Consider the following 18,457-nt stretch of genomic DNA (forward strand, 5'->3'; position numbering starts at 1 on the left):
CTTCCGACAAAAAGCTTTCACCATATAGTTTTCTTCTTCCTTTGAAACATTACATTTTTGTTTTTGTTTCTTCAAGATGATTCTTCATGACAACAAACCTGCGGTGGTATACTCTCTTTTAGTATTATTACTCGCCGTTAGCTTCTTCGTTCCCATCTCCAGCGACGGTGACGCCGATGCTCTTCTGAAGTTCAAGTCATCTCTCGTGAACGCCACCGTCCTCACCGGATGGGGGGACTCCGGTGATCCTCCATGCACCGGGAAAAAAGGAAGCAACTCGAAATGGAAAGGAGTCATGTGTTCTGCCGGCGTTGTTTACGCTATCCGTCTAGAGAACATGAGCCTCGCGGGGACGCTTGACGTGCAAGCGCTAGGCTCCATGCGCGGTCTCAAGAGCGTTAGCTTCATGCGCAACGGTTTCGAAGGTCCAATACCAAGTGGACTCAACGGGCTTGGATCTCTTGTGCATCTTTACTTGGCGCATAACCGGTTTTCCGGCGAGATTGACGGTGGTTTGTTTGATGGAATGAAGGATTTGGTGAAGGTTCATCTTGAAGGAAACAGATTTTCCGGTGAGATTCCCAAGTCGTTGGGGAAGTTACCGAAGCTGACTGAACTGAATCTTGAGGATAATTTGTTCACCGGAAAGATACCGCCGTTTAATCAGGAGAATCTCGTTACCGTTAACGTCGCTAATAATCGTTTAGAGGGTCGTATTCCGTTAGCTCTCGGCCTCATGAACATCACCTTCTTCTTAGGTAATCATAATATAGTTACTTGTATTCCACGTTTACGGCTGTGAATTTTGTTTACAAAATATCGATCAGTAATGCATGTCTATATTAATTCATTTAGTCCTTGAAAACTTGAAAGTCATGGAATTATATGAACATCTGATTATTACCATCCATGCAGAAACATTGAACTTTTTGGTCATGGATTTGGATTCTTTGCAAGTAGTGAGCAGCACGTTTATAGTTTGACACAATGTGCGATATAATTAGTTTTCTTCTAAGAATCATATGTGAAAAATAATTTATAGCATAAATAAAATGATATCTCAATAAGTTTTTTCATAAATTATGCTATAAATTATTTTTAACTTAAATAATTTAATAAAAAATAATAATAATATATTTTTTTTTTAACTTAAATTATTTTTCACATATCTTATTGAGATATCATTTTATTTATGCTATAAATTATTTTTATTATTATTATTTTTTATTAAATTATTTAAGTTAAAAATAATTTATAGCATAATTTATGAAAAAACTATTTTAATGCTATAAATTATTTTATTATTATTAAAACTAAAATAATAAACATGTACGAAAATAGTAAATTAAGTTAAAAAAATATATTAGATTCTTAAAACATACGACTTCATTTCATTTGTTTTATATTTTATTTTATTTTTTAAATTAACTACACAATTAAGATATCAGAATATATTATTGTTACATTAACGTAATACTCATATGGTAATCTTTCTCTAAATAGTAACTTTTCCATCAACTGTATTCTCCCATTTACCTAGGTAACAAGGGACTGTGTGGACCGCCTTTGCTTCCCTGCAGACACCCTCGTCCACCGTTGGTTGCAGTGTTCCTACTTGCCCTCACCATCCTCGCCGTCATAGTCCTCATTACCGTTTTCTGTTCCGTTTGCATCCTCAGCCGTCGTCAACGCAAAGGTCCCGAACACGATCACGGCCACAGCCCCAGCCTCGGCCTCGGCACAGTCTACGGACCAAGCGATCAACAGCAACAAAACAGCGAGAAGAGCTCGCAGGACTCCAAGGTCTACAGGAAGCTAGCCAGCGAAGCTGTGCAGCGAGAGTCAACGGCAACATCATCAGCATTATCCCAGAGAGCTCTGCCTCGAGAGGAAGATCAGCGGAAGCTGCATTTCGTTCGGAATGATCAGGAGAAGTTCACGCTCCAGGATATGCTCCGTGCGTCCGCGGAGGTTCTCGGCAGCGGGGGGTTCGGATCGTCGTACAAGGCGGCTCTGACGGGAAGCCGCGCGGTGGTTGTGAAACGGTTTAGGTTTATGAATAATATCAGGAGAGAGGAGTTTTACGATCATATGAAGAAGATCGGACGGTTATCGCACCCTAATCTACTTCCGTTGATAGCATTCTACTACAGAAAAGATGAGAAGCTTCTCGTCACCAATTACATTCCCAATGGCAGCCTCGCCAATCTCCTCCATGGTTAGTGTTCTTCCTCTCTGATGTTTTTTTTTCCCCAACTATTCTGATTAAATTTTGCTGGTTTGGGTTGGTTCTGTTCGGTTTTTTGCCTTTTCTGGTTCAACTTTCTATTATATTTGGTTTTGGTTGATAACATTTCAGATTTGCTTCATTCAAGATATAACTAAAATCCATCTTTAGATTTCAAATATTTATTTTTGATAGTGTATTAAAATAACAATTGAGTTGAATATTAAAAATATTTATTTATACTTTGAATATTTATTCCCTATCTATTTTGCATACTATTTGATTAAATCTTCTTCAATTTTTTTTAGATTATTCAAAATTTTAATTTAAAATTTTAAGTAATTAATTAGACATCTGTTTGGTGTTAATAACATTTCAGATTTAGATATCTTTTATAGTTTAACTTACAAGATCATTCTTGTAAATTTTCTCTTTGGATATGGATTAGTTATTTTTGGTTCGAATTCGGTTTAGTTATCCGTATTCAGTTATTTTGGATTAATTAAATTATATTTGTTTCTTTTTACAGCAAACCGGACACCCGGTCAAGTGGTTTTGGATTGGCCAATCCGGTTAAAGATTGCAAGAGGAGTCACAAGAGGCTTAGCTTATCTCTACAGAACATTCCCTGATCTGAACCTCCCTCACGGCCATCTCAAATCATCCAACGTGTTGCTCGACCACGACTTCGAGCCGCTACTAACAGACTACGCCCTCGTGCCAGTGGTCAACAAGGATCAATCTCACCAGTTCATGGTGGCGTACAAGTCACCAGAGTTCACTCAGCAAGACCGAACATCAAGAAAGTCTGACGTCTGGAGCTTAGGAATCTTAATCCTCGAGATACTGACGGGGAAGTTTCCGGCGAACTATCTCCGCCAAGGGAAGGGAGCTGATGACGAGCTAGCTGCATGGGTCGAGTCAGTAGCGAGAACTGAGTGGAATGCTGACGTGTTTGACAAGGAGATGAGAGCAGAGAAAGAACAAGAAGGGCAGATGCTGAAGCTGCTCAAGATTGGGTTGAGGTGTTGTGACTGGGACGTGGAGAGGAGAATGGAGCTTCACGAGGCTGTTGATCGGATAGAAGAAGTTGATCACAGAGAGGCAGGTGGAAGTCAAGAGAGTTTTCGATCTTCGTACGTGACGGCTAGTGATGGTGAAAATCGTTTTTCAAGAGCCATGACTGGAGAGTTCTCCCTCGTGTAATAGCTTCCCTGTCTCATTGATGTTTGTTGTGTTTATGTTTGTAGGTAAAAGACTGATCACATTTTAATTTGCATTCTATTATTTTCTTATTAGTTATGGTTGATGAGTAAGCTTTTGTTTCTTTTTGTGAATACGCGTGCCCCTTTGTTTGGTATCATCTAGACGCAAAAAAAAAAGAATTTGTCTTTTTATGATTTCTTCTTCAACTTGTATACTGTTGAGATAAGCAAGAATATTAATTTATGGTTTCATTCACAAGCTTTGTTGCTTTAGCTACTCTGGGTAACGTTCCAGCTGGTAGTATATTCTTTGAGGATATTTTGATTTTACTTTTACAAGTTTGTTTGATAGAGACCTTAATAAAATTTATATCTTTTTATATATATTTCTTGTCCCCATGTGACTTTCCTTTATCCCTTTTTCTTGGAATTTACAAGCTCTGAGCAACAAGAATTAAACATCTGGTGAAATCTTGTTAAAATCTACTCTCTACTGAATTTTGTTTCTGTATATCTTCCTCGTACCAAAGGTTATATCACTCTATCTCTCTCTGGTTCAGGTATGTTGAGTTTTTTTTTTTGTAAAAAAGGTATGTTGAGTTTTTGCTTGCTACTTTTTCTCTGAACAGGTCTTCTGATACAGTTCATCGTCTTTATAACCTGTTATAGATGGTCTGTGTTACAGTTTTTTTTTTCAGTTGTATATCCTTGAAGTTCTATTTTGGGTTTCTGATGTTTTGAAACTTTTCTTGATATTTTTGTATGTTTGATCATCTAAGATGGAACTTTGGGGGTTTTAATCACCTGAAACAAATACTTAGTCTAATTCTAGACTCAGTCTTCATGTGTCTCTCAGTCACAAAGCATGTGATCTTTGCTTTAGAACCCTTTGGGTTGGAAAAGAAATAATATAGCATACTCATACCATAAGACTAAGGCAGAAGCATGTCTATTCTCATATTGGTTTAGGTTTCTCTTTCTGAATAGAAGAAGCATAAAGAGCACAGTGGTGTTGCAGTTGAGATGGCAGTAACAGCAGATTATCAAGTCCAGTTTCCGGAAAATGATGATATTTACTCTATACTAGCAGCTGAAGGGATTGAGTTCCTTTTGTCACATAGTGGAGAGGTACCAGTCATTCTCTCTGTGCTTTATACCCTCTCAGACTTTTCTATACTAAGGAACTTTTTATTAAACGATAAGCTCACATCTATCAGGTACCATTGGAATATATTCACGGGAAAACGATCTGTCTCTTCTTCTCTGCAAACTGGTGCAGGCCATGCAAGGACTTCACTCCAGAGCTGGTAAAGCTCTACGAGAGTCTCCAGAAACGAGGAGAAGAACTCGAGATCATCTTCGTCTCATTTGATCATGATATGACTTTGTTCTATGAACACTTCTGGTCCATGCCATGGCTCGCAGTTCCCTTCAGTTTAAGCCTACGCAACAAATTAACTGACAAGTATAGGGTTGCCCGTATCCCATCACTCGTGCCTCTATATCCAGATGAAATCTCGGTCGCTGATGACGTCATTGGTCTGATTGAAGACTATGGTCCTGAAGCATTTCCTTTCACTAAGAAGAGAAAAGAAGAACTCAAAGCCATCGATGAATCCAAGCGCGTTGGAGGACAGTTGGAGAAACTCCTTACACATGAAACTCGGAGTTATGTTGTTTCTAGAAATGGAAGTAAGGTAAGAAAAACCAGATAGAACCGCACCGCAATTAATAACAAAAATTTCTACATATATATATATCTATATGTTTTTGTTACTATTAAAACCACACCGCAGTTGTTCAGCATAATACCATTCAGACCCCGAGTTATAACTTCATCTCTACATGGTCTCTGATCAAATGATCCTTTATGATGATTATGTCTATGAACGATATGCAGGTACTAGTTTCTGACCTTGTGGGGAAGACCATAGGTTTATACTTTGGTGCACACTGGTGTCCGCCTTTTCGATCCTTCACTTCTCAGCTCATAGATGTGTACACTGAGCTTACAGCCTCCACAAAAGGCTCCTTCGAAGTCATCTTAGTATCAACAGATAGAGACTCAAGAGAGTTCAACATCAACATGACCAACATGCCATGGCTTGCAATCCCTTACGAGGACAGAACAAGACAAGATCTCTGCAGAATCTTCAACATCAAACTCATACCTGCATTAGTCATCATAGGACCTGAGGAGAAAACAGTGTGCACAAACGCGAGAGAAATGGTGTCGTTGTATGGATCGAGGAGTTATCCATTCACGGAGTCTAGGATTGTTGAGTTAGAAGCCTGTTTGAAGAAGGAAGGTGACTCGTTTCCGAGGAAAGTGAAAGATAAGAAACATGAGCATGAGCTAAAGCTGGATATGGCGAAAGGTTATGTGTGTGATTTTTGTAAGAAGCAAGGTAAGTTTTGGGCGTTTTCTTGTGATGCTTGTGATTATGATCTTCATCCTACTTGTGTGGAAGGACAAGAAGAATAGTGATTTGTCTTAAAGATTTTGTAATTTAGTGAACATCAAGATCTGTTATGTTCTGAAATTAAGACTCAGTTAATGGAACTTTCATATCATTAACAAATGTGTTATAGTTTTACAACAGTATCCAATCTTTTTTTCTATGACGATTATTACTCTGATTACCAAAAAGAATATTCAAATAGTCTTCCATTTCCATCAAAGCTAATGCTCTTCTTTTTTTTATGAAAGCTGAGAATATTCAAATAGCCTCCGCAGCTTCTTCATCTCCTTCTTCTTCCTCATCAACTACTGTTGGCTTGACCCTCTTAGGTCTGCCGCACAGTCTCACATTTTTGCCAGACAAGAGCTTCATTGCTTTCTCAAAAGTCACCTCACTTGGTTCAACGTTCTGCCAAGTACAAAGTTATCTTCAATGAAAACTCCTTTAAACAATAGTAAATCCTATCATACTATGGATGCAGATCCACATCTCATTTCCTTATCAAATACAAGACCAACATCTCCTAACAAATGCTCCTCTTATTCTAACTATATAATATTCATATAACAGTAGATAACATAGTACCTTGGGAACAGTAGCCATAGTGCGGCGATGTCGAACAGTAAATCCAGATTTGCTAAGCTTCAAGAACACAGGCTGCCCATCTTCAGGGTGGTTCCCCTGATCAGAAATGAGTAAACAGAGTCGTCAACACTCGAAAATGTTGAAACGCAATAGCTGTAACCTTAAATATCAGTCTTACCAGTGTCAGAGGATAGCGTAATAATTCGAGAGCACCTTCAAGCGTAATAGAGTTCACATCCTTTATCTGAAAAAATAAGGTTCTCAGTAAGAGAAGGCAAGCATTATATTACCAAGATACTACTGGCGCACGTATACACACTTGAACGTTTACTCAGTAAGAGAAACATAGGGAATGTTTAATTTGATGAAACTCCAAACATACATGGGACGCATTTGCTCGTTGTGGCACGTGTCCTTTTTTGTCCTCACCAAGCTGTACATAATGCCCATAGGGGCCGCACTTTAAAATAACCTGAACAAGGAAATTGATTCAGCAAATTGAAGTTTTAAGATAAATTGTCAACGGAAGAGGGTCAGACAGTTTGTGTTCAAAAAAGAAAAAGAAAAAAGAAGAGGGTCAGAGCAGCGATACCTTCTCATTGGTATTGGGATGAACACCCAGTAATTTGGGCTCTTCTACGCAGGTATTCTTTGGAGTCTCATCTTCATCTTCATCCTCTCCATAAAGCGTTTTGGCAACGAACCTGCATATGAACCACATAGCTCAAATTATATAGGTGATAAACAAACGCAAAAACGTAAATTCGTAAAATGTGTTGGCGAGAATACATGAATAAGCGAGCAAAGGTTAACGTTAAGAGATTCAAAAGGCAGCAACTTACTTGCACGAAGGGTAGCCATCACAACCGATGAAATACCCTGAACCAAACTTGCTAACTTTGAAAACTAAGGTGCCTTCCGAACAACTGAAATGTAGACAGGAAACCCAATCATACACTCTTTCGAACTATGAATCACTGCATTGCAGAAGTGTGTGCCATTACTACACGTGAAAGTGATAGCATGGGTTGCCATGTATGAGGGGAGTTTATAAAGCAGATGCTCTATCCTGAAATTGATTAGGATTTCTAACATAGATTATGTGAAAGGTAAGAAGGTATACAGACCTCGGGCAAGTCCGTGTGGGATCGGGAAGGGAAGAAAACAGGAAGTCCTCGTATCTTTTTTCCAACATTTTTTCCACCTGAAAATGTATGAATGTAAAAGTCTTAAGACATTTTTTTTGTTGTTGCAGAAAGTAGAGTCAAAGAAAGTACCTGTTGGATTTGGACATTTTCGACACGTTTACAGTACGCGCTGAATCGTGTCCAGTAGTCTCTTAGGAGACCTTTCCATTCAGTTACACCACCAGAAACGTTGTCAAGCTGAAATGAAAATCTATCTCATCTTGCAATATTGTAAAATATCTATGGGATACGTTGAAATTGCTATAGCGAATACAGAGCCGAGTAAAGAAGAAACTAAAAACCCACCTCAGTCTCCATATCAGCAGTAAAACTGTAGTCTGTGACCTCCGTGAAGTAGTTGGTAAGAAAGGCTGAAACCTGGAAACATAGTACAGAGGTTAGCAAGATAACCTTGCTATGGTTGGTTTACAAAATCATCAATTAGTGAGCTTAATAAATGAGGAATATACCATCCTCCCACGGAATTCCGGATACAGTACTCGGCTCTTAATTGTTAGGTACTTTCTGTCCTGTGAAAATATACAAGAAATTCCTAATTTCAGGTGACTTTAGAGTCTCTTAATCTCCAACAACAGAAGCACTAGAAAAAACCCCACAACTTTCTTAACACAAGCACATACCTGTAAAACTTTAAATATGGATGCATATGTCGATGGTCTACCTATCCCGAGCTCCTCGAGCTTTTTGATCTGAATCACATTAAAACATGTTTAACAAATTATGTATTGTAACACTTGGCAACAGTACAATAAAAAAGTTTCATGCCTAATACTTCTGCGTAACCACCAGATTCAGCAATCACACAAAGAAGAAACCCCTTTATAAGTTCATGTTTAGCTACCATCTTACTGACACAGAGATTAATGTAACGAGAACCAAAATGAGCTACTGGAGACTAAGATGTGTAGTATTAAAATTTCATTATCCCGTCTGGCGTACCCATTTTCCAGAATAATTCAGTTTTGACTTAAGAACAGTAACTTAAATCAAGAAGGCAAAAAAAAAAACGAACGGATCTTTTCTGGTAAACAAAACTGTGTCAGTCCCAATTTTTCTAATCATGTGTCAGTCCTAATTGACCGTCACTACTATTCCAAAAAAGAGCCTACACTGATGGAAAACATAGTGTGGAACTGGATCTTAGACAACTTCTGACAATAGGGAAATGGGAATACTATACCAGTGACCCCTCGGAATAGCGTGGTGGGGGCTGAGTATGGTGCTGCTTGAGTTCCACTTCACCAATTTGTAGCAGATCCCCATCCTGAAAAGATGAGAAAGAAATGACCACCACAGTACAAAGCAGAGGTAAAAAAACTCGTGATATTAGGAATGCTACCTTCAACAAACTGAGTCTCTCAAAAGTTTCCTCCCGCTCACGACACTTATCATCGTCTTTGGTTCTGATTGCCTTAGCTTCAGGGTCCTACAACACAAAAAACAACAAATAACTTCTTTAGCACCAAACAGAAGAAGGATCCCTCATTAGCTTATAACAAACAGAACTAAAATTTAACTTGCAGATGACAGCTAGAGAAAAGAAGGAAAAAAAATATGAAAAGCTGCTCCAACGCCAAACTTTAGTGAATCATCGAAAATATGAAAAAAGGCCGCACCTCGTAAACTGCCTGATATCCAAGGAAATCGACTTTTGAGCATGACGATCTGAAGATAATGGATTCAGATGCATTTCCAATATCAAGTTGTATCTGAGAAAGAAAAGAGTCAGAATACAATGGAAAAATATGTTTAGTTGACAAAATTTAACCTTGAATAACTCAATATTAGCCGATCAGACACTATATGCATGAATTAAAGGGCAAATTAACACATATAGTACCTGAACAACAGAAGCAGGCTCCATCTGACATGCCACAGCTCGCGACCATATTAAGGTATATAATTTTAGAGCATCCGCATCAAGCAGGCTAGCAATCGTTGCTGGAAATGCATACAAAAGATGTTGGGAGTTATGACAGTAAATTCTATGATACAAACTGATGATGAATAAAATAATTCCTATGATCTGAAGAAACACTGGTAAATGATTTTACTTACACGGTAATCTACGTATACTGGTAGGTCTAATAGCTTCGTGGGCCTCCTGAGCGTTCTTAACCTTTTTAAAATATTTACGAGGACCGTCTGCTGTAAAGTTCTTCCCAAACCTGCAGATAGTAGGTTAATGGTTGCTAAAATTTTCTCGAGTCAAATGGAATTCCAGATGCATTTATATGTCTTACCTTTCTGCCACCAAGGACTGTATATCTTTGATAGCTTCATCAGCAATCTGACGGGAACAGAAACAAAATAAATAAATCCAGGAAAATTATAAATGAAGTTGTAACAGATAGGAGATAGCAAGATGAATGAGTCAGTAATGATATTGAAAATCAAAACAAAGTAAAGAGGTCACCCACATGTAAACCATCTGTCCGCATGTATGTTATAAGACCAGTTGATTGACCATCGGACAATTGGACACCCTCGTATAGTTTTTGAGCAAGCTGAAAAGTACTTATTATGAGAAATATGCACTCAATAATAAAAAAAAGAAAAAAGAATACAGTTTCAGTTTCTCAACCTTCATGGTATATGCTGATGAGAAATGCAATTTGTTAGCAGCGTCCTGCTGGAGGGTTGATGTTATATACGGAGTTGGTGGATTTTTCCGTGTAGTGCTCTTTTTAATGCCCTTCACTAGAAAACTGTCTGATCTTATCCTTTGCTCAATGTCCTGAGCCTTTGCCTCAGAGCTGATAGAAAGCTGATTTAACTTCTTTGAATTTAAACTGGTCAAGTGAGCTGAAACAGTGGATGAATCCTCTTTCCCTTGCACTTTGATCCCTACAGTCCAGTACTCCTGAGGCTTAAACCCGTCGATTTCAGTTTCTCTATCACATATAAGAGCCAAAGCAGCAGACTGGACTCGTCCGGCTGATGGGCAACCTGGAAGTTTCCTCCAAAGAAGCGGTGAAATATTGAATCCGATTAGATAGTCAAGAGCGCGCCGTGCGAGATATGCGTGTACCAAGTCCCCGTCTATTTCTCGTGGGGACTGAAGTGCAGTTTTTATGGCTGACTCAGTGATCTCATGAAAAACAACCCTTGCTACTGTCATACTCTCGTGTAAGGCACCCTGCTGCTGCAACATCTCAATGATGTGCCAGGCGATTGCCTCTCCTTCACGATCTGGATCCGATGCAAGAATCAGATTTTCAGCTCTGAGGAATAAGGTGAACATAATGAGATAGAGAAGCATAATGACACATCCGGATACTATTCTAAATATAGTAACTGTGGATTTTTAAAAGTAGCTTAACAGGCAAGAGACCGTACCCATTTAATGCCATCTTTATGCTCTTAATATGAGTCCAGGCGGAAGATGGAACCTCCCAAACCATGCTAAAATCGTCATCTGGCCTCACTGAACCAGACCTTGAGGCCAGGTCCCTGATATGACCATAACTTGGCAAAACCTCATACATGTCACCAAGATAGCCCTGAATAACCTTTGCCTTTGTGATTGACTCGACCACAATAACAGATTTTCCACTTGGCGGAAAAAGTGGTTTAGAAGCATTTTGACCTCGGTGCTCTATGCTGTTTTTCATGGGCTGAGCTTGAGGAACCTGCTTCTGTTTTCCACTTTTTGGCGCCTCCACAACGGGATTTTTTGCCACCTCCTTTTGGGAAGTGTGCTGTTAGGTAAAGTAAGCAAAGGGCAAAACTATTATCTCGCAAAAATTTAAAAGTTTTATACCTTAGCAGGTGAAGACTTTTGGTTTCTAGAACCAGAATGTTTTGGGTTAGGAACGCTTTTTGAACTCTCTTCTACTGAGATCGCTTCCAGAACTGGTCCAGCTAAAGATGATTTATCATCGGCTTTCTTGCTCTTTGGCCGCCGTTTTGTTTTGACAGTAGAGGCTTGCTTACCATTGCTAGCCGGTGAAGCTTCAGTTGATAGTTCCACCTTGATGACACCGTTACCATTTTCTGAAGCCAAGACCTTCTCCTGTTTCGGTGCATTGCTTGCTTCTGTTGGAGCAGAACTTTTGGGATCTTTTGCCACCTCCTTCTGAGAACCATACTGTTAAGTAAAATACGCAATGGTGAAACTATTACGTCCCAAAATTTTAAAATACCTTAGCAGATGAAGACTTCCGGTTTCCAGACCCAGAATGTTTAGTCTTGGGAACGGTTTTCAAACTCTCCTCTACAGAGACCTCTTCCAAGGCCGATACATTTGAAGAAGATTTATCCTTATCTCCAACTTTCTTTTTCTTTGGACGCCGTTTTGGTTTGACAGTACCATTGCTAGCAGGTGAAGGTGCAGCTGCTAAATCCATTTTAACTCCACTGCTAACATCTCCAATAACCGGTTCAGTACCAGTCACCACTTCAGCTTCTGAGGAAGCCAAAACCTCATTCTTCTTCTTGTTCTTATTATTATTCCAGTTCTTACTAAACTTCTTGACAACCTTATCCTTATTCCCAGTATTAGGGACTTGAGAAAAATACCTCCCACGAAACAGTCTGAAACTGTTCCCAAAAGAACTTAAACTTGAACCGCTCAAACGAGCTGCATAACTAACTGAACCGAAGGAAGGAAGTGCGCAAGCTAATTTAAAACAGCTCGCGTTCTCTCTTTTGAACTGAAGCTGGCTTACGTTTCTGTAGACTCTATCGACTCTAACTACTGAAGAGGAAGAAGATGAAGCTGGGAGACTCTGAATCCCCCTGAACTGCAACTGCAACAAGTAATCAACAGAGTCTCCACTGAGTTCTAGTGATGAATTTAGCCAAAAGTCTACACTTTTAGGCATAAAGATCACAAATTTGAATCGAGAAATGGAAAAAAATTGATAAGAACACAAACCTTAGCCATGAGAGGACGAAGAGACAGAGGTGAAGTCGAAGAAGAAGACTTAGCAGCCGCAAGTGAGAGCGTTCTCTGCATTGGGAACAGTCTGATTGATTCAGAAGGTTTCAAATCGTCCCACGAGTGTGATTTTGATGCTTCTCATATAAACCAACCAGACGAAGAAGAAAGATTTTGCTAATGGCGGAGTAACAAGGAGAGAGAGAGAGACTAACAAGGGTTTACTTTACCTCTCTGGGGGTTTATCTGTTTATAAATCCGGGTCGGATCTATATAAAGCCCGGTACGGGTCTTGTACATGGGCTTCGTGGCCCAATAAGGTCTCTCCCCTCTGTCTTTTCTTTCTTTCGCCTTCTTCGTTCTTCTTCTTCGTCTTCAGCTAAGTTAAGCTTCTGCTCAATCTTCCCCCAAGCGATAGAAGAACTAGGTATTGTTTCTCCCTCTCTCCAATTCGACTTTTGTTTTCTTGTTCGTGATCTCAGCTTTCGTTACTCGATGTTGCTTTTTTGTTGTTGTTAGATTCCCCGATTCACTCTTAGATACTGATTCGCTAGTGTAGAAGAAGCTGTTTTTGTTGATTCATATGATAAATAAATTTCGATGCTTTTTGTTTTTTTTTTGTGCATTATAGATGGATCGAAGACAGCACGATTACGCAGCACCTTCTGGGCTGCCTTATGCTCAGCAACAAGTCCCCAACTTTCAACAACAACAACAACAGCAGCAATTTGGATTCCATCCTCAACATCAACAGTATCCACCACCAATGAACGCTTCTGGCTTCATGCCACCTCATCCTTCTATGCAGCAGCAGTTCCCTTTCCAGCATCCTATGCATCAGCAGCACCCTCCTCACCCACAGATGTTTAATCAACAGCACCCTCCACATCATCACCACCTTCCTCCCCCATTCCCTGGACCTTATGACTCAGCTCCTCCTCCTCCTCCTCCAGCTGACCCTGAGCTGCAGAAGCGTATCGATAAGCTTGTTGAGTATTCCGTCAAGAACGGTCCTGAGTTCGAGGCTATGATGCGTGATAGACAGAAGGATAATCCTGATTACGCGTTTCTCTTTGGGGGTGAAGGGCATGGTTATTACCGTTATAAGCAGTTTATCTCTATGCATCATCCCCCTGGAGGAGCTTTTGATCCTCAGTTTCCCTCACCTTCTATGCCTATGATGCATCACCCGCCGAATCCCATGTTGAGTCCTGGTGCTTTGGGTGTTCAGCCGATTCGCCAGCCTCCTTTCCCACCGTTCCATGACCACCAGCAGCATCATCTTCCGCAGCCTCATCCGTTTGCGCCGCCACCGCCACTTGCTCGTCCTGATTTTGATCAGTCAGTTCATGCTTTCAGAGGTCTTTCTGGTCCACTCCCTGCTGATGTTGCTGTGGAGCTGAACAGTGTCTTGGCCAACCTTAATGGCACTAAAGATTCTATCAAAAGTGCTAAGATTTGGTTCATGCAAAGATCTCCCTTTGCTCCAGCTTTGGCTGAAGCGCTTAGAGACAGGGTCTTTGCTACTGATGATTCTGAGAAGCAGATGCATATAGTTTATCTCGCTAATGACATTCTCTTTGACAGGTACCTAAATAAAATCACTGGTGGCTTTTTATATAATTCAAGAGGCTTATTGTATAGTCTATGCTTTCATATTCTGGTTCATTTGATATATGAGTGTTTGCGACATTATGATTCTTTTAACACAGTTTGCAACGGAGGACAAACTTGCACGAGTTTGACAACGAAGCGCTTGCATTCAGACCTGTTTTGGGTTCCATGCTGGGAAAGATTTACCACTGTCCACATAACAAGGAAGCAAACCAGTCGCGTCTGGAGAACCTGTTGCAGTTCTGGGCTTCTAAGGAGGTTTTTGATCAAGATACCATTTCCACCCTTGATAAAGAGATGAGAAGTGGACCACCTCCAAATACCTTTTCTCGTTCACCCATTATAGCCGCAAACTCATTGCAGCATCCAGGTAAACCTCCTCTTCCCTGGTAGAAAACATAAAACATAACTCACCCTCTGTAACTTGAATTCGGTTATAGATTCGACCAGACACCAACAAGTTGGTTTTTTTATATATATATCCACTTGCAGGAATGATGCAACAGCCACAAAGCAGCCATGTTCCTAGCACAATGAACTTAGAGCATCTGGCTAGTAATCCAGTCGCAGGCCAACAGTTTATCCCAAATGCGATTACTCCTGGTGCCTTTCCCGGTTCCATACCCTCTGTTCCACCTCCAACACAACCACCTGCTGGTGAGAAGCAGGCTCCTTATCCTCTTTTTCCTCCTGGTCTAATCCCTGGGATGGTCAGAAAGATGCAGGTCGGAAGTGGTGTGCCTTACTCGCCACTCAGCCCCCTCGATATCCCGACCGTCATACCACCGTCTGTTACACCACAATCTCAGGTACTCGAGAGAGTATCAAAGTTCTTCAAGGAGATAGGTGAGGTGAACCCGAGTGAAGGTCCCATGGGATCTGAATCACAAGACGACTATGACGATTACGAGCGGGACAGTCCAGTGCGCAAAGGAGGTGCATGCATTCCTCCACCAGCTAATCTACAGGTGGACCCTGAGACAGGAACGTATGCGGATGGAAGCACTGATAAAAAGAGCACGTCCGGGAGATTGGGACTTGGAGCAACAGCTGATCCCAACGAACCAACTCAGTATGATGATGTTTATACATCTTACAGGAAGCACAGAAGTACGAATTATCACACAACCATGAGTGCAAGATCTACAGCCAGATGAGATTCAGTTCAACTTCTCATCTTCTAATGGCTACTCTCTACTTGAGTCTGTTTAGAGTTGCGAAAGTAAACCTTCTTGTCTTCTTGTTACTGTGACAAAAATATTATCTTCTCAGCTTTGGAAAAGACTTGTCAACACATCCATTTAGTCAGTTAATATTTGGCACTGAACATCAGATATTTTGAATTTTTGTTACTGGTAAGACAAAACCTTGATAAATACAGAAGAGTTAAGAAAACATCATATTATTATCCTTTTTCCTCCTATACAGCATTCTTATGTAATGACTTGTGTAATGTTACTCAGCTTTGAAAATATACTAGTGCTCTTGAACATCTGCTATGGTAATTAATGCAAAGCCTTGATAAAAAAGAAAAGGGGTTTAGATTACTCGGTAATGTGACAGAAACACAAGTATCACAGAACTAAACCAAGATTCACTTGCACAAAAGGGCAAGAATGATAGTAAAAGACAATATCATCCATTTAACTCTCAAAAGTATCCATATGAGAAAAATCTGGAGTCTGGCAAATTGTCCACGCTTTAGCTTTGAGATGGAAAGATATTAAGGAGCGAGCCTTAGAGGGTCACGAGGGAAGAGAGATGTTTTGCGGATGTTGTTGAGGCCACAGAAGAGCATAACCACTCGCTCCAGCCCCACACCGAATCCACCGTGTGGTGGTGCACCGTACCTGTAAACATTATTATTTGTAGCCACCGTCAACTCTGATAACCAATGCTAGAAACCAAACTGGCTCAGTTTGTGGTTTATTTATTACCTGAATGAATCGATGTATGTTTTTATTGTATCGACATCAATCCCAAATCGTATTGCTTGTTCCTTCAAGAGTTCTGGGTCATGGACACGTTGAGCTCCTGATATGATCTCCTCACCTAGGACAGAAACCACAAACATAAGTATTAGAATGTGTGGTAACTTAGTTGGTGAGAACTAAGAAGACTACTTTATCGGCGAGGAAACACATAAGATAGAAACAGAAAACTCAAAGATGCACCTCTTATGAAGACATCGAATGAGTTGCTGTAGTTAGAATCGTCCGCACAGGGCATAGTGTAGAATGGCCTAACCGCCGAAGGATAGCGATGCAGGATGTAGAACTCCGTATTGTACTTCTCCAGAACGAGCTGGCCAAGCTTTCTCTCAACTTCTGTATTTAGATCTCCAAGAGGATCAGCCTCGACACCAGCTTCCTGTAAACACATTAAAATTCAAGATAACCAATTGTTACTAACATTCCATTCAAATAACTCATCAAGTCAAATGCAAAAAGACAAGTCTTACCTTCAGCATTTGAATCCCTTCTGCAAAGGGTATAGTCAATGTTTTTGGAAGAAACTGCAAGTTTAGTGCCAGTCATCAGAATACAATAATACACAAGAAGAAAAACTCAGCTTCCAAATATTACTTGCTTCTATTGTACCTTCAACGGCTGGAAAGGGTATTGCTTTCTAATAGCTTCAAGTTCCTTTGAGCACCTCTCTTCTAATTTAGTGAATATGAACGGAAACAACTCGCCCACAATATCCATTACCTGCACAAACAACAAGTATTAAGCACCCGTAGCAGAACATATATACTTGAGAGAAAATCATATTACAAACAGCACAAACTTACCTCAGAATAGTGCTTGTGAATCGCCATCTCCACATCAAGACCAATAAATTCACACAGATGTCTATGAGTGAACGAATCTTCTGCTCTGTAAACAGCACCAACCTCAAAGACACGTTCCAAGTCACCACATATTGCCATCTGCTTATGAAGCTGAGGAGACTGAGCCAGACAAGCAGGCTGCCCTTTGTACTCCAACCTAAATACAGCAGCACCACCTTCACTACTACCAGCAATCAATTTCGGTGTGTGGATTTCAAGAAAACCCTTAGATAGTAAGAATTCTCTGAATGCCTGCAAAAATTATCGCACATGTTCAACAAAAGCAACATAGAAGAAAGCAATTAAATCATGGAAGGATCAGGATTAGCACAGTTCTGATGCATACACTAACAATACAAATGATAAAACCCTTATCCTCCATCTTGTTGCATATCAAACAAATCCTTATAGAAGATGTCTTACAATTTGGACATGACACTGAATGCGGAAGATAGCTTGATTAGCCGGTGTCCTGAGGTCGATCACTCTATTGTTCAAACGCGTATCCTGATTGGCACCAGGTTTCCCTGCCTGCAACAATCATAGAAACAAACAACAACTCTTAAAGCATTCAGAATAACACAACTAATCTCCACAACATCATTACGCTACCTGAATGTCTGCTTCACTCCGAGCAGCGTCCTCAACATTAAGTGGCAACTTCTGCAAAGCACTGTTGACGCAATACACTCTCCTTACTTGTATCTCAACCTACAAATAAAATTTAAAGTCAACGTCTTTTGATGTCACAATGAACTAATCAAATCAAACAAAAAGGTACCTGCTGAGTAGTTCCCGTCAGAGGTTCCTTGGGGAGAACGACAACACCAATGACATCAACAAAGGATTCGCCACTCAGCTGCTTAAGGAACTTAACCATGTTAACACTCACATTCCTCTCCTTGGACTCAGTAACCACACACTGAACCGTGAATCCACTCTGCCGCAAGATCACAAACCCCAACTTATTAGAAACCGGACGATTCGTGTGCACACGGCCTCTGATCAGAACCTCCGATCCAGCGATCTCCTCCACCAGCTCGCTCACGTTAGTCCACTTCTTCCCCTCAACAGCCTCTCTCCACTTCCCCGCTTTGGGATCCGCCGTGGACTGTAGCTCGGTAAGAGTGACGTCACCGTAGTTTCTGGAAGACGATTCATCCTCGAGAGAGAGAGAAGCGGTCTTGCGCGCGGCTTCTTCTTGCTCCTGGCGGCGGCGCATCTTCTCGAGCTTCGCGGCTTCCTTCTTGGCGGCTTTCTTGCTGATCTTCTCTCCGGATTCGTCCGGTGTCTCGGTGGTTGGCGGTTGAATCTCCGGCTCCGACGACATGATTGCAACTCAAATCGATAAGCTTTTTCACGCGATGGAACGAGAAATGTGGAAATGTGGAAAACCCTACGCGATACAAGTTGTTTAGTTTAATTTAATGTTGGGTTGGGC

The 18,457-nt window shown here is 40.6% G+C and overlaps 5 protein-coding genes across 10 annotated transcripts; 3 read left to right on the forward strand and 2 right to left on the reverse strand.

Annotated features, from left to right (window-relative positions):
• Window positions 1-4: 4 nt before the first annotated feature.
• On the forward strand, window positions 5-4,427 carry LOC106356035 (probable LRR receptor-like serine/threonine-protein kinase At4g31250). Its single transcript, XM_013795882.3, has 4 exons — window positions 5-758; window positions 1,541-2,218; window positions 2,757-3,992; window positions 4,023-4,427. The coding sequence occupies exons 1-3, from the start codon at window positions 77-79 to the stop codon at window positions 3,431-3,433; spliced, it is 2,037 nt and encodes a 678-aa protein (XP_013651336.2). The 5' UTR covers window positions 5-76; the 3' UTR covers window positions 3,434-3,992; window positions 4,023-4,427.
• Window positions 3,849-6,063, forward strand: LOC106375435 (probable nucleoredoxin 3). 2 transcript variants are annotated; one of them, XM_048780721.1, is made up of 4 exons: window positions 3,849-3,992; window positions 4,402-4,560; window positions 4,650-5,129; window positions 5,333-6,063. In XM_048780721.1, exons 2-4 carry the CDS (start codon window positions 4,456-4,458, stop codon window positions 5,915-5,917), a joined length of 1,170 nt encoding a protein of 389 aa, XP_048636678.1. In that variant the 5' UTR covers window positions 3,849-3,992; window positions 4,402-4,455; the 3' UTR covers window positions 5,918-6,063. The 2 variants fall into 2 exon arrangements, with proteins under 2 accessions (XP_048636678.1, XP_048636680.1); XM_048780723.1 differs by having other exon boundaries at window positions 3,861-3,992; window positions 4,423-4,560.
• Window positions 5,987-12,777, reverse strand: LOC106354714 (DNA topoisomerase 1). 5 transcript variants are annotated; one of them, XM_048780658.1, is made up of 23 exons: window positions 12,567-12,777; window positions 11,833-12,438; window positions 11,451-11,762; window positions 11,027-11,388; window positions 10,272-10,911; window positions 10,108-10,194; window positions 9,931-9,977; window positions 9,746-9,855; window positions 9,528-9,628; window positions 9,304-9,396; window positions 9,027-9,113; window positions 8,868-8,951; window positions 8,308-8,376; window positions 8,137-8,196; window positions 7,973-8,044; window positions 7,757-7,864; window positions 7,607-7,683; window positions 7,322-7,405; window positions 7,072-7,183; window positions 6,862-6,951; window positions 6,658-6,723; window positions 6,480-6,575; window positions 5,987-6,302 (listed from the first exon to the last, which is right to left on the reverse strand). In XM_048780658.1, exons 1-23 carry the CDS (start codon window positions 12,645-12,647, stop codon window positions 6,153-6,155), a joined length of 3,594 nt encoding a protein of 1,197 aa, XP_048636615.1. In that variant the 5' UTR covers window positions 12,648-12,777; the 3' UTR covers window positions 5,987-6,152. The 5 variants fall into 5 exon arrangements, with proteins under 5 accessions (XP_048636615.1, XP_048636634.1, XP_048636628.1 ...); XM_048780677.1 differs by having other exon boundaries at window positions 11,027-11,370; window positions 11,451-11,765; XM_048780671.1 differs by having other exon boundaries at window positions 11,027-11,373; window positions 11,451-11,765.
• LOC106383852 (calcium homeostasis endoplasmic reticulum protein-like) lies at window positions 12,762-15,583 on the forward strand. Its single transcript, XM_013823932.3, has 4 exons — window positions 12,762-12,996; window positions 13,201-14,156; window positions 14,282-14,553; window positions 14,676-15,583. Exons 2-4 carry the CDS (start codon window positions 13,201-13,203, stop codon window positions 15,338-15,340), a joined length of 1,893 nt encoding a protein of 630 aa, XP_013679386.2. The 5' UTR covers window positions 12,762-12,996; the 3' UTR covers window positions 15,341-15,583.
• Window positions 15,584-15,705: 122 nt separating this feature from the next.
• On the reverse strand, window positions 15,706-18,416 carry LOC106383936 (aspartate--tRNA ligase 2, cytoplasmic-like). Its single transcript, XM_013824005.3, has 9 exons — window positions 17,798-18,416; window positions 17,629-17,727; window positions 17,440-17,547; window positions 16,978-17,268; window positions 16,784-16,894; window positions 16,645-16,698; window positions 16,358-16,553; window positions 16,121-16,235; window positions 15,706-16,033 (listed from the first exon to the last, which is right to left on the reverse strand). The coding sequence occupies exons 1-9, from the start codon at window positions 18,344-18,346 to the stop codon at window positions 15,907-15,909; spliced, it is 1,650 nt and encodes a 549-aa protein (XP_013679459.2). The 5' UTR covers window positions 18,347-18,416; the 3' UTR covers window positions 15,706-15,906.
• Window positions 18,417-18,457: the final 41 nt, after the last annotated feature.

The sequence above is a fragment of the Brassica napus genome, chromosome A1 (assembly GCF_020379485.1).
Source record: "Brassica napus cultivar Da-Ae chromosome A1, Da-Ae, whole genome shotgun sequence".
Taxonomy (NCBI): domain Eukaryota; kingdom Viridiplantae; phylum Streptophyta; class Magnoliopsida; order Brassicales; family Brassicaceae; genus Brassica; species Brassica napus.

What these genes read in the sequence shown, in the direction of transcription:
- LOC106356035 (XM_013795882.3), top strand. Translation starts at nt 77, where the DNA reads ATGATTCTTCATGACAACAAACCTGCGGTGGTATACTCTCTTTTAGTA. An exon ending in GAACATCACCTTCTTCTTAG is followed by an intron (nt 759 to 1,540) that starts GTAATCATAATA and finishes CCATTTACCTAG; the next exon opens with GTAACAAGGGACTGTGTGGA. An exon ending in CCTCGCCAATCTCCTCCATG is followed by an intron (nt 2,219 to 2,756) that starts GTTAGTGTTCTT and finishes TTCTTTTTACAG; the next exon opens with CAAACCGGACACCCGGTCAA.
- LOC106375435 (XM_048780721.1), top strand. Translation starts at nt 4,456, where the DNA reads ATGGCAGTAACAGCAGATTATCAAGTCCAGTTTCCGGAAAATGATGAT. An exon ending in TTTTGTCACATAGTGGAGAG is followed by an intron (nt 4,561 to 4,649) that starts GTACCAGTCATT and finishes CACATCTATCAG; the next exon opens with GTACCATTGGAATATATTCA. An exon ending in TTTCTAGAAATGGAAGTAAG is followed by an intron (nt 5,130 to 5,332) that starts GTAAGAAAAACC and finishes AACGATATGCAG; the next exon opens with GTACTAGTTTCTGACCTTGT.
- LOC106354714 (XM_048780651.1), bottom strand. Translation starts at nt 12,647, where the DNA reads ATGCAGAGAACGCTCTCACTTGCGGCTGCTAAGTCTTCTTCTTCGACT. An exon ending in TGCGGACAGATGGTTTACAT is followed by an intron (nt 9,978 to 10,107) that starts GTGGGTGACCTC and finishes TGTTCCCGTCAG; the next exon opens with ATTGCTGATGAAGCTATCAA. An exon ending in ATCCCAATACCAATGAGAAG is followed by an intron (nt 6,952 to 7,071) that starts GTATCGCTGCTC and finishes TTCCTTGTTCAG; the next exon opens with GTTATTTTAAAGTGCGGCCC.
- LOC106383852 (XM_013823932.3), top strand. Translation starts at nt 13,201, where the DNA reads ATGGATCGAAGACAGCACGATTACGCAGCACCTTCTGGGCTGCCTTAT. An exon ending in AATGACATTCTCTTTGACAG is followed by an intron (nt 14,157 to 14,281) that starts GTACCTAAATAA and finishes CTTTTAACACAG; the next exon opens with TTTGCAACGGAGGACAAACT. An exon ending in AAACTCATTGCAGCATCCAG is followed by an intron (nt 14,554 to 14,675) that starts GTAAACCTCCTC and finishes ATCCACTTGCAG; the next exon opens with GAATGATGCAACAGCCACAA.
- LOC106383936 (XM_013824005.3), bottom strand. Translation starts at nt 18,346, where the DNA reads ATGTCGTCGGAGCCGGAGATTCAACCGCCAACCACCGAGACACCGGAC. An exon ending in GGAGTGAAGCAGACATTCAG is followed by an intron (nt 17,548 to 17,628) that starts GTAGCGTAATGA and finishes TGATTGTTGCAG; the next exon opens with GCAGGGAAACCTGGTGCCAA. An exon ending in AAGGGATTCAAATGCTGAAG is followed by an intron (nt 16,554 to 16,644) that starts GTAAGACTTGTC and finishes ATGTGTTTACAG; the next exon opens with GAAGCTGGTGTCGAGGCTGA.